General features: G+C 51.0%; 2 protein-coding genes across 3 annotated transcripts in view; both read left to right on the top strand.

The window, feature by feature from the left end:
• Window positions 1-8,173, top strand: part of tarbp1 (TAR (HIV-1) RNA binding protein 1) — a 32,037-nt gene extending 23,864 nt beyond the window's left edge. For both annotated transcript variants that reach the window (XM_047028796.1, XM_047028795.1), the window contains exons 22-29: window positions 20-106; window positions 345-565; window positions 685-766; window positions 2,225-2,399; window positions 3,295-3,480; window positions 5,081-5,205; window positions 5,663-5,799; window positions 7,242-8,173. In XM_047028796.1, the coding sequence (XP_046884752.1) occupies window positions 20-106; window positions 345-565; window positions 685-766; window positions 2,225-2,399; window positions 3,295-3,480; window positions 5,081-5,205; window positions 5,663-5,799; window positions 7,242-7,452 (1,224 nt within the window). In that variant the 3' untranslated portion in view covers window positions 7,453-8,173. The remainder of the gene's footprint in view (window positions 1-19; window positions 107-344; window positions 566-684; window positions 767-2,224; window positions 2,400-3,294; window positions 3,481-5,080; window positions 5,206-5,662; window positions 5,800-7,241) is intronic.
• A 455-nt stretch (window positions 8,174-8,628) lies between these two features.
• On the top strand, window positions 8,629-11,150 carry LOC124473678 (beta-3 adrenergic receptor). The gene is made up of 7 exons (XM_047029310.1): window positions 8,629-8,815; window positions 9,106-9,266; window positions 9,572-9,810; window positions 10,073-10,242; window positions 10,330-10,481; window positions 10,593-10,768; window positions 10,937-11,150. Exons 1-7 carry the CDS (start codon window positions 8,629-8,631, stop codon window positions 11,148-11,150), a joined length of 1,299 nt encoding a protein of 432 aa, XP_046885266.1.
• Window positions 11,151-13,000: the final 1,850 nt, after the last annotated feature.

The raw sequence follows: 13,000 nt of genomic DNA, 5'->3' as shown, positions 1-13,000 counted from the left end.
CTGGATGTGTCTCCTGCAGGACCAAGAGAAGACCAAGACCAGCATCTGTACTTACCTGTCAGTCCTGGTCCATCTCAACATCATCATGCCCACGCTACCCGACAAGGTAGACCAGAACCTCACTATTCCTCCTCTTCCCCTCTCTCTATCTCTCTGTCTGTATCTCTCTCCCTGTTTCTCTCTCTCTATCTCTCTTTCACACACATTCTCTCTCTCATTAAAGTTATCTATTTCGTACATCCTCTCCCTCTCACCCACTCTCTCCCCTCTCCTTCCCTCCCCTCTTCTCCCCTCTCCCGTCCCCTCCTCCTCTCCTCCTCTTCACCCTCCTCCCCTCTCCTCAGTCTGTTCAGTGGCGCAGGGCTCTAGATGTTATTCTCCAGTGGTGCTTCAGCCACAACTTCAGCGTGCGTCTGTACGCCCTGCTGGCTCTGAAGAGGGTGTGGGGGCTGGAGGGGGCCCGGGGGGAGGCTGAGGCTGGGGCTGGGGGGATGGACGGCCTGGGCGGGCTGGCCACCCTGGTCCAGTCTTGTCTAAACCAGGCAGAGGCCATGCAGAGCACTGGGTAAGTCACAGAGGGAGTATGTCTTATTGTGGCTGTGCTAAATTCTATCCCCGTATGTGTTGACTAGAGCCACTTCCTGTCCCTACAGGATATAACTGTGACACTACCTGTTTCTACAGGAATGCTAATAAGAACTGGAGCAGGATCCAGGAGCACTTCTTCTTTGGTGCCTTCCATCCTATCAGAGATCACAGTGTTGAGGTGAGACCAGTACCTTCCATCCTATCAGAGATCACAGTGTTGAGGTGAGACTAGTCCCTTCCATCCTATCAGAGATCACAGTGTTGAGGTGAGACTAGTCCCTTTCATCCGATCAGAGATCACAGTGTTGAGGTGAGACCAGTACCTTCCATCCTATCAGAGATCAGTGTTGAGGTGAGACCAGTACCTTCCGTCCTATCAGAGATCACAGTGTTGAGGTGAGACTAGTCCCTTCCATCCCATCAGAGATCAGTGTTGAGGTGAGACCAGTACCTTTCATCCTATCAGAGATCAGTGTTGAGGTGAGACCAGTACCTTCCATCCTATCAGAGATCAGTGTTGAGGTGAGACCAGTACCTTCCATCCTATCAGAGATCAGTGTTGAGGTGAGACCAGTACCGTCCATCCTATCAGAGATCAGTGTTGAGGTGAGACCAGTACCTTCCATCCTATCAGAGATCAGTGTTGAGGTGAGACCAGTACCTTCCATCCTATCAGAGATCACAGTGTTGAGGTGAGACTAGTCCCTTCCATCCTATCAGAGATCACAGTGTTGAGGTGAGACCAGTACCTTCCATCCTATCAGAGATCAGTGTTGAGGTGAGACCAGTGCCTTCCATCCTATCAGAGATCACAGTGTTGAGGTGAGACTAGTCCCTTCCATCCTATCAGAGATCAGTGTTGAGGTGAGACCAGTACCTTCCATCCTATCAGAGATCAGTGTTGAGGTGAGACCAGTACCTTCCATCCTATCAGAGATCAGTGTTGAGGTGAGACCAGTACCTTCCATCCTATCAGAGATCAGTGTTGAGGTGAGACCAGTACCATCCATCCTATCAGAGATCAGTGTTGAGGTGAGACCAGTACCTTCCATCCTATCAGAGATCAGTGTTGAGGTGAGACCAGTACCTTCCATCCTATCAGAGATCAGTGTTGAGGTGAGACCAGTACCATCCATCCTATCAGAGATCAGTGTTGAGGTGAGACCAGTACCTTCCATCCTATCAGAGATCAGTGTTGAGGTGAGACCAGTACCGTCCATCCTATCAGAGATCAGTGTTGAGGTGAGACCAGTACCTTCCATCCTATCAGAGATCAGTGTCGAGGTGAGACCAGTACCTGCAACATGGTCATGAGGATGTGCAGTGTGTTTAAAAATGCTCCTTCTGTGGCTGTCTAATTCCCTCTTCCTTTTCTCCCCTCCCTCTCTATCCTCCCTCCCTCTCTATCCTCCCTCCCTCTCTATCCTCCCTCCCTCTCCCCCTCTATCCCTCCCCTCCCTCCCTCCCCCTCTCCCTCCCTCCTTTCCTTTGTCTCTCTCTCATCCTCTCCCCTCCCTGTCTCTCCCTCCCTCCTCCTCTTCCCATCTTCCCCTCTCTCTCTCTCCCCCTCCCTCCTCCTCTCCCCCCCCTGTCTCTCCCTCCCCATCCCTCCCTCCCTCCTCCTCTCCTCCTCTAGTCCATCTTCTACCTCTTCCCCCGTCTCTCTGAGCTGGCTGATGATGAGTGGCTTCCTGTGTGGAAGTTTGAGAAGCTGGTGGCGTTCTCCCGAGGCCCCTACACTCTGCCCCTGAGGAACCCCAGTCCAGAGCTGGGGCTGGTGCCGCCAGGAGACTGGGTCCAGCAGGATAAAGGTACCACCACCAGGGGGCAGCACAGCACCAGAGCACACGGGAAGCTGCTGGGGAAGCAGGAACCAGAGTTTCACAAGCACAGGCAGTTAATAGTTTGCAACTGAGAGGTCACAAGGATCAAACAGATCCAGGATGGAAGATATTTACATGAAGAATGAAAGGAAATGTATCTTTGTTAATGTGCTAAAAGGTGTTTAAGAAGTGTATATACTCACTTTTGGCTTTATCAGTCCTCTTCAACTAAGAAGAGGTTTCTGGTGAAAGGTTGTGGGTGGCAAAAGAGAGCCTCCTCAGGAAGTCCATATGTGAATGCAGTGAGGTCATAATAGTGTTCATCCTTCACCACTATGAGGTCATAATGGTGGTCATCACTCACCACTGTGAGGTCATAATGGTGTTCATCCTTCACCTCTATGAGGTCATAATGGTGTTCATCACTCACCACTATGTGGTCATAATGTTGTTCATCACTCACCAATGTGAGGTCATAATGGTGTTCATCCTTCACCTCTATGAGGTCATAATGGTGTTCATCACTCACCACTATGTGGTCATAATGGTGTTCATCCTTCACCGCTATGAGGTCATAATGGTGTTCATCCTTCACCCCTATGAGATCATAATGCTATTCATCCTTCACCACTGAGGTCATAATGGTGTTCATCCTTCACCACTATAAGGTAATAATGGTGTTCATCACTCACCATTGTGAGGTCAAAATGGTGTTCATTGCCCAGAACTGTGAGGTCATAATGGTGTTCACCACTCAGCACTGTGAGGTCATAATGGTGTTCACCCCTCAGCACTGTGAGGTCATAATGGTGTTCACCCCTCAGCACTGAGAGGTCATAATGGCGTTCACCACTGTGAGGTCATAATGGTGTTTCTCCCCCAGGTGAGCAGGAGAGGGAGGAGTGCTGGACGGAGGTGCAGAAGAAGATGACCCCCTGGAGGCTGGGGATGGTGGAGCAGGGCCCAGAGCTGCAGCTGGCCCCCCAGCAGAGGGCTGCCCGTCTGGGGAAGCTCCACAGCGCCCTCCTGGTGGTGGCCTCGCTCATAGACAAGCCCACCAACCTGGGAGGTGAGGGGGGCACAGCTGCCAGTTCCAGCTGGGACTCATACTGACACAGGGCTGGGTTTGATGTTCTGTGCTTCTGCAACTCCTTCCTTAGGATCCAACTTTCTGTGTTACATCTCTAGTGTAGACTAACACCGTAATTCAACATCCTGTGACATCTATAGTGCAGACGAACAACATAATTAAACTTCCTGTTACATCTCTACACCGTAATTCAACTTACACCTCTGGTGCAGACTAACCCTATGAATTAACTTCCTGTCTTACACCTCTAGTGCAGACTAACCCTATGATTTAACTTCCTGTTACACCTCTAGTGCAGACTAACCCTATGATTTAACTTCCTGTTACACCGCAAGTGCAGACTAACCTAATGATTTAACTTTGTGTACGTGTAGCAGGAGTGTTTGTGCGTGCAGGTGTGTGTATGCGGGCCTCTGGTCGTGAGGCAGGTGTGTTGGGCTGGTGTTGCTAGGCTCTGACTTTCTCTGCACACCTGTTCACAGTTACAGTACCTAATCTCAGCGCTCCTAATCTCTGATTGGATAAGTATTGGCTGAATTCATCATAAAGGGACTGGTTCGGGATCTGCACTGCTGTGTTGGTGTTAACGCAGGAGACACCAGGCTGTCATTGTCATTGAAATAAATGAGTTTATTCAGGGCAGTAGGGCCCATTTAACAAACCAATATTGACATGGCGCGATATAGAACATGAGATCAGCTGTAAATATGTATTATTAATGAATCTCTTATGTATCCAAGACAACAAGGGTAATGTTAGGATACAAGGAAGGGTTTGCTTGTATTTTTGGTCCAGTCTCTTTGTCTGATTGGTCTGTCCAGTCCTGTCCCTCTGTCTGATTGGTCTGTCCAGTCCTGTCCCTCTGTCTGATTGGTCTGTCCAGTCCTGTCCCTCTGTCTGATTGGTCTATCCAGTCCTGTCCCTCGGTTGCCTCTGTTGCCTCTGTTAAACCAGACCCCATTGTGACGTGCTCTACATTTACATTTACATTTATGCATTCAGCAGACGCTTTTATCCAAAGCGACTTCCAAGAGAGAGCTTTACAAAAGAGCATAGGTCACTGATCATAAAAACGAGGTAGTCCCAAACATTGCAAGCAGCCAAAACATGAAGCATACATTGTGGAAAACTAAACAAGTGCCAAAAGGGAAGACCCATAAGAGCATGCAGTTATACAAGTTTACAAATTAAACAACATGAACCACAAAAAGTGCAGGACTGTACCTGTGGAAGAACAATCAATAGTAAAATATTTCACAGTGAGTACAAGACTTAACTTCGTTATAACTAACCTACAAGAGCAACAAGTCACTCAATAAGAGTCATTGTGATCCTGGAGGAAACTAGCAACAGGTCCAGCCAAGCATTACTAAGTGCCATTGTACCCCGGACCAAGTGTGTCTTGAGCCTTTTCTTGAAGGTGGGGAGAAAGTCGGTGTCCCTGATGGAGGTGGGGAGCTGGTTCCACCATTGGGTGGCCAGGCAGGAGAAGAGCTTGTGTTGGGACCGTCCAGTCTTGAGCGGTGGGACCACCAGGCTCTAAAGAGACTGGCTTGTTCATTTTGTGTGTGTGTAATAGGATTGTGTCGGACTTGTGAGATCTTCGGAGCCAGTGGACTGGTTCTGGACAGCCTTCGCCACGTCAGCGACAAACAATTCCTATCCCTGAGCGTCTCAGCGGAACTCTGGCTCCCCCTGCTGGAGGTAGGAGAAACTGCAGCACATCCCTCCATCGCACTGCTAGGTCAAATGTCTGCTTTCTGCACATGCTAACCCTTAGATGGCTTTGAGCTAACTCAGAGCTAATCAAGGGCCACGGTTATCTCTGGGTTAGTTGTGTTACCTCTTCGCTAGCTCTAGTTTAGCTCTTGGCTATCTCTATAATAGCTAGTGGCTAGCTGTAGATTAACTCTGTGTTAGTTTTGTGTTAGCGCTTGGCTAGCTCCAGGGAAGCTCTGTGTTAGCGCTTGGCTAGCTCCAGGGGAGCTCTGTGTTAGCCCTTGGCTAGCTCCAGGGAAGCTGTGTGTTAGCGCTTGGCTAGCTCCAGGGGACCTTTGTGTTAGCGCTTGGCTAGCTCCAGGGGACCTTTGTGTTAGCGCTTGGCTAGCTCCAGGGGAGCTCTGTGTTAGCGCTTTGTGAGTTGAGGCTGCTGTTCTGCCAGGTGAAGCCTGCAGAGCTGTCCCGGTTCCTGCTGCAGCAGAAGGAGAGGGGCTACTGCATCGTGGGGGTGGAGCAGACCGCCAACAGCCACAGTCTGCAGGACTACCGCTTCCCTGAGAGGACCCTGCTGCTGCTGGGGTAGGAGCACACACACACACACACAGATACACACACACAGATACACACACACAGGTACACACACAAGTACACACACGCACATGCACACACACACAGGTACACAAACACATAAGCCACTTTTCCTCCGCAGGAACCTTCCCGTGGAACAGGGTTTTTGGAGGCACTTGGTGTTTCCACCACAGGAACCAGTAACTAAAGTTCTGAGTAAAATATTTAGCCCTTGCAAAGTCCCTATTCGGGAAGTGGTACTTTTTCAAAAGCCAGGAACTTTAGGGGGTGGGACTTGGGCACTGAACATGCTGATTGGTTGAAGGCATGTAGCATTTTCATTGGTTGACTGTACGCAGCATTTGATTTCAAACACAATTTTTAAAAGTCTGTTATGGAGCATACAGATTTGCGTCAGAGGTACAGTACAAAAACATCTACATGTTCTTGTACATACACACACCCACACACACACACATGTAAATGTACACATGCTTGCTAACCCAGCTGTACACACACAGGTGCAGTAATGCAGTCTCTTGAGGGTGACAGAGAGCTGACACCGCTCTTTACTGGAAACCTGCTAATTGACTAACTGTTCCTCTGGGCCAGGATACACTATCTCTCCTCCTCTCTTCTACTCTCCTGTCCTCTCCCCTGATGGGCTCTGCTCTATACTCCTCTCCTCCTCTCTTACTCCTCTCTTCTCCTCCTCTCATCTCCTCCTCTCATGTCTCCTCGTCCTTTCTCTCTCCTCTGATCTCCCACTTTTCTGCCTTCTCTTCCCCATCGTTCTGTCCCTGAGAAGGCTTGTCCAGGCATGCTGTGCTCTAATTGGTTCACCCTTGGGGAGGGCCAGGAAATCAACCACAGCATTACTCCCCCTCCCCAGAGAGGGAGCAGAGTGTAACAACCTCCAGGCTCTGGGGGGTCTCTGTCCTCTGCTCCAGGCTGGACCAGGAACACTTCCTGAGGGGAGAGTCAGTCCACGATCTCCCCGCCAGGCTACACAGTCAATACAGCCCTTCCTCTGACGCTCGCACACCAGCACAGGGCTCATAGATTGTATTGTGTGTGTGTGTGTGTGTGTGTGTGAGGCAGATCAGTCCTTTGTATGATGCAGCTAGATTAAGCAAATATTAGCATGTGTTTTGGGGTTGGTGCTTTGGTGATGTGTTTATGAACACAAACGTGTGGGTGGGTGTGTCAGTCATTCAGTGAAAGTACCTGTGCTTTACTCTTTCACTGCAACACCCCTGATCTGTAACCATGAGATCAGGATGATCTCACTTCTCCCCTCCTTCATGTCCTCTGCCACAGAGCTGTACTCACCCCTGCTTATCTACTCCCCCTCCTCCCCCTCCCCCTCCCCAGAGTTGACTGCGGTGACTGGATGCATGTTTGTGTACAGATGATGTGTCCAACACAGTGAAGTGTCTCCTCCTCTCCCCAAGGAACGAGCGGGAGGGCATCCCTGCGCCCCTGCTGCAGCTGCTGGACGTGTGCGTGGAGATCCCTCAGCAGGGCGTGGTGCGCTCCCTCAACGTGCACGTCAGCGCCGCCCTGCTGGTGTGGGAGTACACCCGCCAGCACCGGGCCCCCCCGCCGGGGGCCCCTCCCCCGGGGGCAGGGCCAGGGGGCTGCCACCCCAGCAAGGCTCTGTGAGGATGGGGGGCGTGGTCGTGTCAGATGACTGACCTTGGTGATCAGAGGGCTGTTCCTGTGGTTGGTGTGAGTGTGGTGGTGTGTGTGTGTGTGTGTGTGTGGTACTGGACCTGTAGGGTCCCTGCCACCTGCAGCCTGGTCAGACACACAACCTCCAGGCTAATGTTTTAGTGCTATTTGACCCGAGTTGCCAAAAGACAGACCCTACCAAATTTACAGCAGCATATTTCTATGTGTTTTAAGGTCTGTGTGTGTGTGTGCGCGCATGTGTTTCTTGTCCACAATGTGTGGTCTTGAGGATGTAACAGTGTTTCGATAGCCCACTTCCTGTTCCATCTTTGAACAGAGGGTACTTTAAGGCCAGCTGTCAACTCATCATGCTGTCAAATTATCTGAATAGTCCTTTTGACCCTATTCTCCTGTGACAGATGCAGCATATTCAGTTCTTCTTCAAAGATTAGTCTGACGGGAGTATTGCGTCTGAATATAATTATTTGTACTCCGCCAGACCCGCTGCTCCATATTCGTGTCTAGATACAGAAACGTGACAGGATTTCACTGCGTCCTAGTTTCCCAGAGTGATGGAAGACAAGTGCCTGTCTCTGCTCAACACACACACAATGTTTGTTTAACTTGTGTTAGCCGCTTGGACTTCTTGCTGGTTATATTGAGTGATCAATTGTTTTCTTTTCTTTTTAATAAAACTTTTGGAAAGACCTGAGTTGTTGTCTTTACATGTCAAGTTTACTGAATAAATACACAGTCATTGTGAGAGTTATTATCCGGATATGCTGCAAGTGCTTGGAATGCCACGCCCAGCCCTCACTCAGAGGAACGGAGGCAGGTGCACTGAGTTGTCTAGGAGACGATGAGCGGCCGGGACCGGACAGTTAGCGGAGCAGTGTATGGTAAATCGAGGTCAGCCTTAAAATCACATCGGAAGAATTAACCTGCTGCCTGCAAATAAGCATTTACTGCAAATTCTTCTGTCTGCGTTTCGCACTTTTTGGATTATGGGAAAGAAAGTTAGAGACTGAGATCTTTCTTGATTGTTTAGAAAGTAGTTTTTATTTTTATATAAGATGTAGATTAATCGATTGTGTTAGTTCGCACAGTCTATCTGGGAACAACTTAGAAAGTGTATCTAGGTAACCTCAGCGCGCAGGTTTCCAGAGCATGACGCACTACTACCAGGATGGTGCATGGTCCAATTCCGACGACCCTCTCCCGGTAAATTTACGAGTGTCGGTGTGGAATGCCACCGTAACTGCGGAGCCGGCGACAGGGCAGGTGAACTTGCCCCCCCGAGTCAAGCTGTTCCTGGAGGTCCTGATGGTTGTCATGTGTCTGGGTGCGGTGGCAGGTCAGTACCACACGCGCTGACGGTATACCTCTATCGAAAACCACCTTTCTTCAATTATTTGGTTTTAGAAAGTAATTGACAACAATATTACTCTAGTCTAAATGTAGCTGACAAGCATTTGAGCAGATTTATAGATTTTCTTTTCGACGTGCTGCGTGTTTAGAAGCTCTACTATTCATTCAGGTAGGGAGCGGGGGGGTGTGGAGGTGGTCTAGCTGTCCACCTCCCCGTGTGTGAGTGCGCTCCTGCCACCTGCCTGTGTGTGTGTGTGTGCGTGCGTGCGTGCGTAGGTAATATTCTGGTCATCGGGATTGTGGCAGCCACCAAGAACTTCCACTCCGTGACGTCCGTGCTCATCACTAACCTCGCCATCAGCGACCTGCTCGTGGGTGTCGGTGTAATGCCGTTCGTAGCTGTCTCCATCATGAATAACGGCTGGGTGGACGTTACAGTGAGTCCGTTTAGCCGTCGGCATGCATCTTTTGGATTCGTTGGTCCGTTTTAACAACAATATTTGACTGAAAGATATGTAAAATATGCGAAAATAATAACATATGTACTCATATTTGTGTGAAATATGTTGTGGGGGAAATAAGTCATTATTGTGCTATTGGGCCCTCTAGTAGTCATTCTAGACTTTTCATCGTAAACTTAACATCCTCACTGTGGCTTTTCTGCAACCTTTCATCATCTGTGTGTAAGGTATCGTGTACTAAGTCCTCCTCCCTCCGTCCTGCCCCCTGTGCTCTGCGCCAGACACTGTGCCTGTACGTGGGCTACACAGCCTCTGTGTACTGCACGGCCTCCGTGCTGACGCTGGCGGCCATCGCCCTGGACCGCTATTGCTCCATCGTGGACTGCCTGCGCTACGGCGCGCGCTGCACGCTGTGGAGGAGCTGCAGCGTGGTGCTGTGGATCTGGCTGCAGGCGCTGCTCACCAGCCTGCCCCCCCTGCTGGGCTGGAGCTCCGTGGAGTACGTGGCGCCCATGTACAGGTACAGCTTAGTGGTTAGAGCCGGGGGCATCGAAGGTGGGGAAATGTGGCAGTGTCTACCCAGGGCCCCAATGCGGGGGAGGACCCCTCAAAAGGCTTGGATAAAAAATTAGTTGAGTGAGAAAGACAACCAAAATAGGGGAGGGGGGGGTATTTATTTTAGCGGCGCCCCTGGTTAGACCCTTTGCCTAAAGATCAAGAGGCCGCAGGTTCGATTCCCCCTGTGTGTTGTGCTGAGGGCGTTGTCGTCGTTGTGCTTCCAGCTGTGCGGTGAACTGGGCCAACAGCCCCAGCTACACGGCCTTCGTGGCGTTCCTCTCCTTCCTGCTGCCCGCCGCCGTCATCCTCTTCTGCTACGTCCACATCGTGAGGGTGGCCCGGGGCCACGCCCGCCGGATCCACACCCTGGAGGAGCAGCTGCAGCGCAGCCGTGGCGACCCCTCCTCCCCCTTCTCTTCCTCCTCCTCCTCCTCCTCCCCCGCTACGCTGGTGTACCACCTGTCTGGGCGCTTTGTGTCAGAGATCCATGGAGGCGGGGCTGCCTCAGACTCCAAGCTGGCCGGCCAGGCTGCCTCCGATGCTGCCTCCACTAGTCCCGCTAACCCCCAGGCGCCCCCGGCCTCGTCCAGCACGACGCCCCCTAGTCGGCTGCTGTCCTTCCTGGCCCAGAGCGTCCCCCAGCCCCTCCAGAACCAGCACCATCACGGGGTGCTGCGCCTCTTCCTGGTCATCTCCGCCTTCTTCCTGTGCTGGACCCCTTACATGGGCGTGGCTCTGGTGCAGGCCACGGAGACCGCCCTATCGTGTAAGTCCAGCCTGGTCCCGCCCTCGGCGGTCACCTTCTCCTATTGGCTGGTGCTGCTGAACTCGGACATCAATCCCCTGCTGTACGCGCTGCTCAGCAAGCGCTTCCAGGGGGCGCTGTGGTGCCTGAGGCAGAAGATAGGGGCTCGGCTGGGGTGGGGGGCCGGGAGGGGGGGAGGAGGAGTAGGGGGAGGACAGGGGGGAGACAGGGGCAAGGGAAGGGGGCAGAGGAGCACCGTGACACACACCCTCCCCCCTGACCCCGCCTCCTCTGGGGAGCCGCCCCCCTTCTGCTCCCACTCCGTCTTCACCCTCAACTCCAGCTTCCCCGAGGGCTCTCTGTGTCGCCACTTCCTCCCTGCCAGCTCCCCTCCCTCCTCCTCCGCCCCCTCCTCCTCCCGTTGGTCGGGGGGCCTGGAGGTCCCCTCCAGGACACCAGAGGGCAGCCGGCTGCCCTTCTCGGCTGCCACGAGCGAGAGGCAGGCCACCTTCTTCTACGGACAGATCACCGTGAGGGTGGAGCACGACGTTGGCTAGCGCTCCGGCCTGCTAGCCTTGACTGATACTGTATGCTGACATCAGTAGGTTCTCGAAGGAAGGAAGCAAGCAAGGAAGGAAGGAAGGAAGGAAGGAAGGAAGCAAGGAAGGAAGGAAGGAAGGAAGGAAGGAAGGAAGGAAGGGAAAGACAGAAAGACAGACAGGCCAGTAGGAGGAGCCTGTCAGGAGGGTTGAAGCAGGGCTATTCTCATGGCTATTCTCGTACAGGCGTTTCATATCTGTCAGTCTCCCGGGTAGCTGGTCTCCAGATGAGCTGCTCTGGAAACGATGATGGTTTCAGCGATTTGAACGTGGGGACAAAAAGTCTCTCTTCTGAAATTCCTCAGTGCTTGACTGTATGTTGGGAGGCTTTTGAATACTGTCGAATGGAGTGAAACGGTGAGGTACTTAGATTATTTAAACTGTAACATGCTTTATAGTGAATATGAACAATAATTGAGACAGAGTCCACTCTGAGGTATATTCAAAAGGAGTTTTTTATAGAGTACATGTGATTACACCTGAAGACAACGACTACAGCTCCAATAAACCATCCCAACATTTACCTACACACCAATGTAGTTTCTCTCCCCAAATGTGATCATCATATGTTGCATTTAAGAGTAAAAATCATCATCATTCCTTACAAAGGTTTACGTTTATGTCTAGCGATAATCCCAGAGGAATACAATATTATTATTTATTGTCATTATAAAGAATGACAATAGGAAACAGTGCTCATGTATTGTTCCTATTGCAAACCAAAGACAAGGCAGTGAGGTGGACTGACTGACTGGCTGACTAGCTTACTTATGGACAACTGACTGACTGACTGACTGACCTTACTTTCGGATAGCTGACTGACTGACTGGTTGGCTGACTGACTGGTTGACTAATTCTCTGGTTGACTGACTAGTTGACTGATAAACTGACTCCTCCCTACTGTCATTCTGTACGTAGATCTCTAGACGTCCACAGATGCAAAGATATCAAAATGTCTGGTAATAAGATGAACCACGAGTTCCGAGGACAGCAGGTTGGTTTGCTGAGTGCCTGCGGCCGCGTCCAGCCTGCTCCTGTAGAGTCTGAGCGTAGCCTCCGTCGTACAGGAAGCCAGGAGCGGGCATGGTGGAGCTATGGTCATACATTCACCACAAGGCAGAGGTTCTGTCTCCACCCCCCGTCCCCCTCCCCTTCCTCAGGGCACTGTGTCGGTCGTGAGCCCCTTGGCCTCCTCCTGCTCGTTAACTTGCCTCAGAAATGTGATTAATGGAAACATAACGATGATGATGACTGACTACGGCACGGCTCAGCCAATCACCGCTCAGCTGTCAACTCAAACCAGGTCCTTAGTAACAGCCTGGAGACCTATTTCCTGTATTCACTTAATGTCACTTTGTTCACTCTATAATTCCAAATGTCAAGAAAATAATACATCTGTCCACCATTTAAAGGAAGGGTTGCCAGGTTAGCCCATAACCCTCAATGTATGTACCCACCACCATTGTCTTACAGACAGTACACAACAGACTATCATGTTTATCTGTAAAACTGTAATGCTGCATCTAGCTGCTTCTTCAGTGACCTTGGGAATGGCAATCAAAAGGATCGTTGTTGCCGTTTCTATTACGGTAGTTGAAAAGTGATGTGAGGACTGGTTGTGTTTCATCTGACAGATGACTGGCCAGAGGTACAATCGGGTGGTGTGTGTCCTAAGAACAGGCTGGTGGGTAGCTAGGTAGAGTTATTTTGGGAAGGGGGAAGAAGTGATTAAAGGTTCAGGGGGCCTATTTAAAAAATCTCTGAGAAAAATCCTTCCTTCCTCCCATGAAGAAGTCTCTAACCTAACA

The sequence above is a fragment of the Hypomesus transpacificus genome, chromosome 11 (genome assembly GCF_021917145.1).
Source record: "Hypomesus transpacificus isolate Combined female chromosome 11, fHypTra1, whole genome shotgun sequence".
NCBI lineage: Eukaryota > Metazoa > Chordata > Actinopteri > Osmeriformes > Osmeridae > Hypomesus > Hypomesus transpacificus.
This window is presented reverse-complemented; position numbering and strand designations above follow the sequence as displayed.

What these genes read in the sequence shown, in the direction of transcription:
- LOC124473678 (XM_047029310.1), top strand. Translation starts at nt 8,629, where the DNA reads ATGACGCACTACTACCAGGATGGTGCATGGTCCAATTCCGACGACCCT. An exon ending in GTGTCTGGGTGCGGTGGCAG is followed by an intron (nt 8,816 to 9,105) that starts GTCAGTACCACA and finishes GTGCGTGCGTAG; the next exon opens with GTAATATTCTGGTCATCGGG. An exon ending in ACGGCTGGGTGGACGTTACA is followed by an intron (nt 9,267 to 9,571) that starts GTGAGTCCGTTT and finishes GCTCTGCGCCAG; the next exon opens with ACACTGTGCCTGTACGTGGG.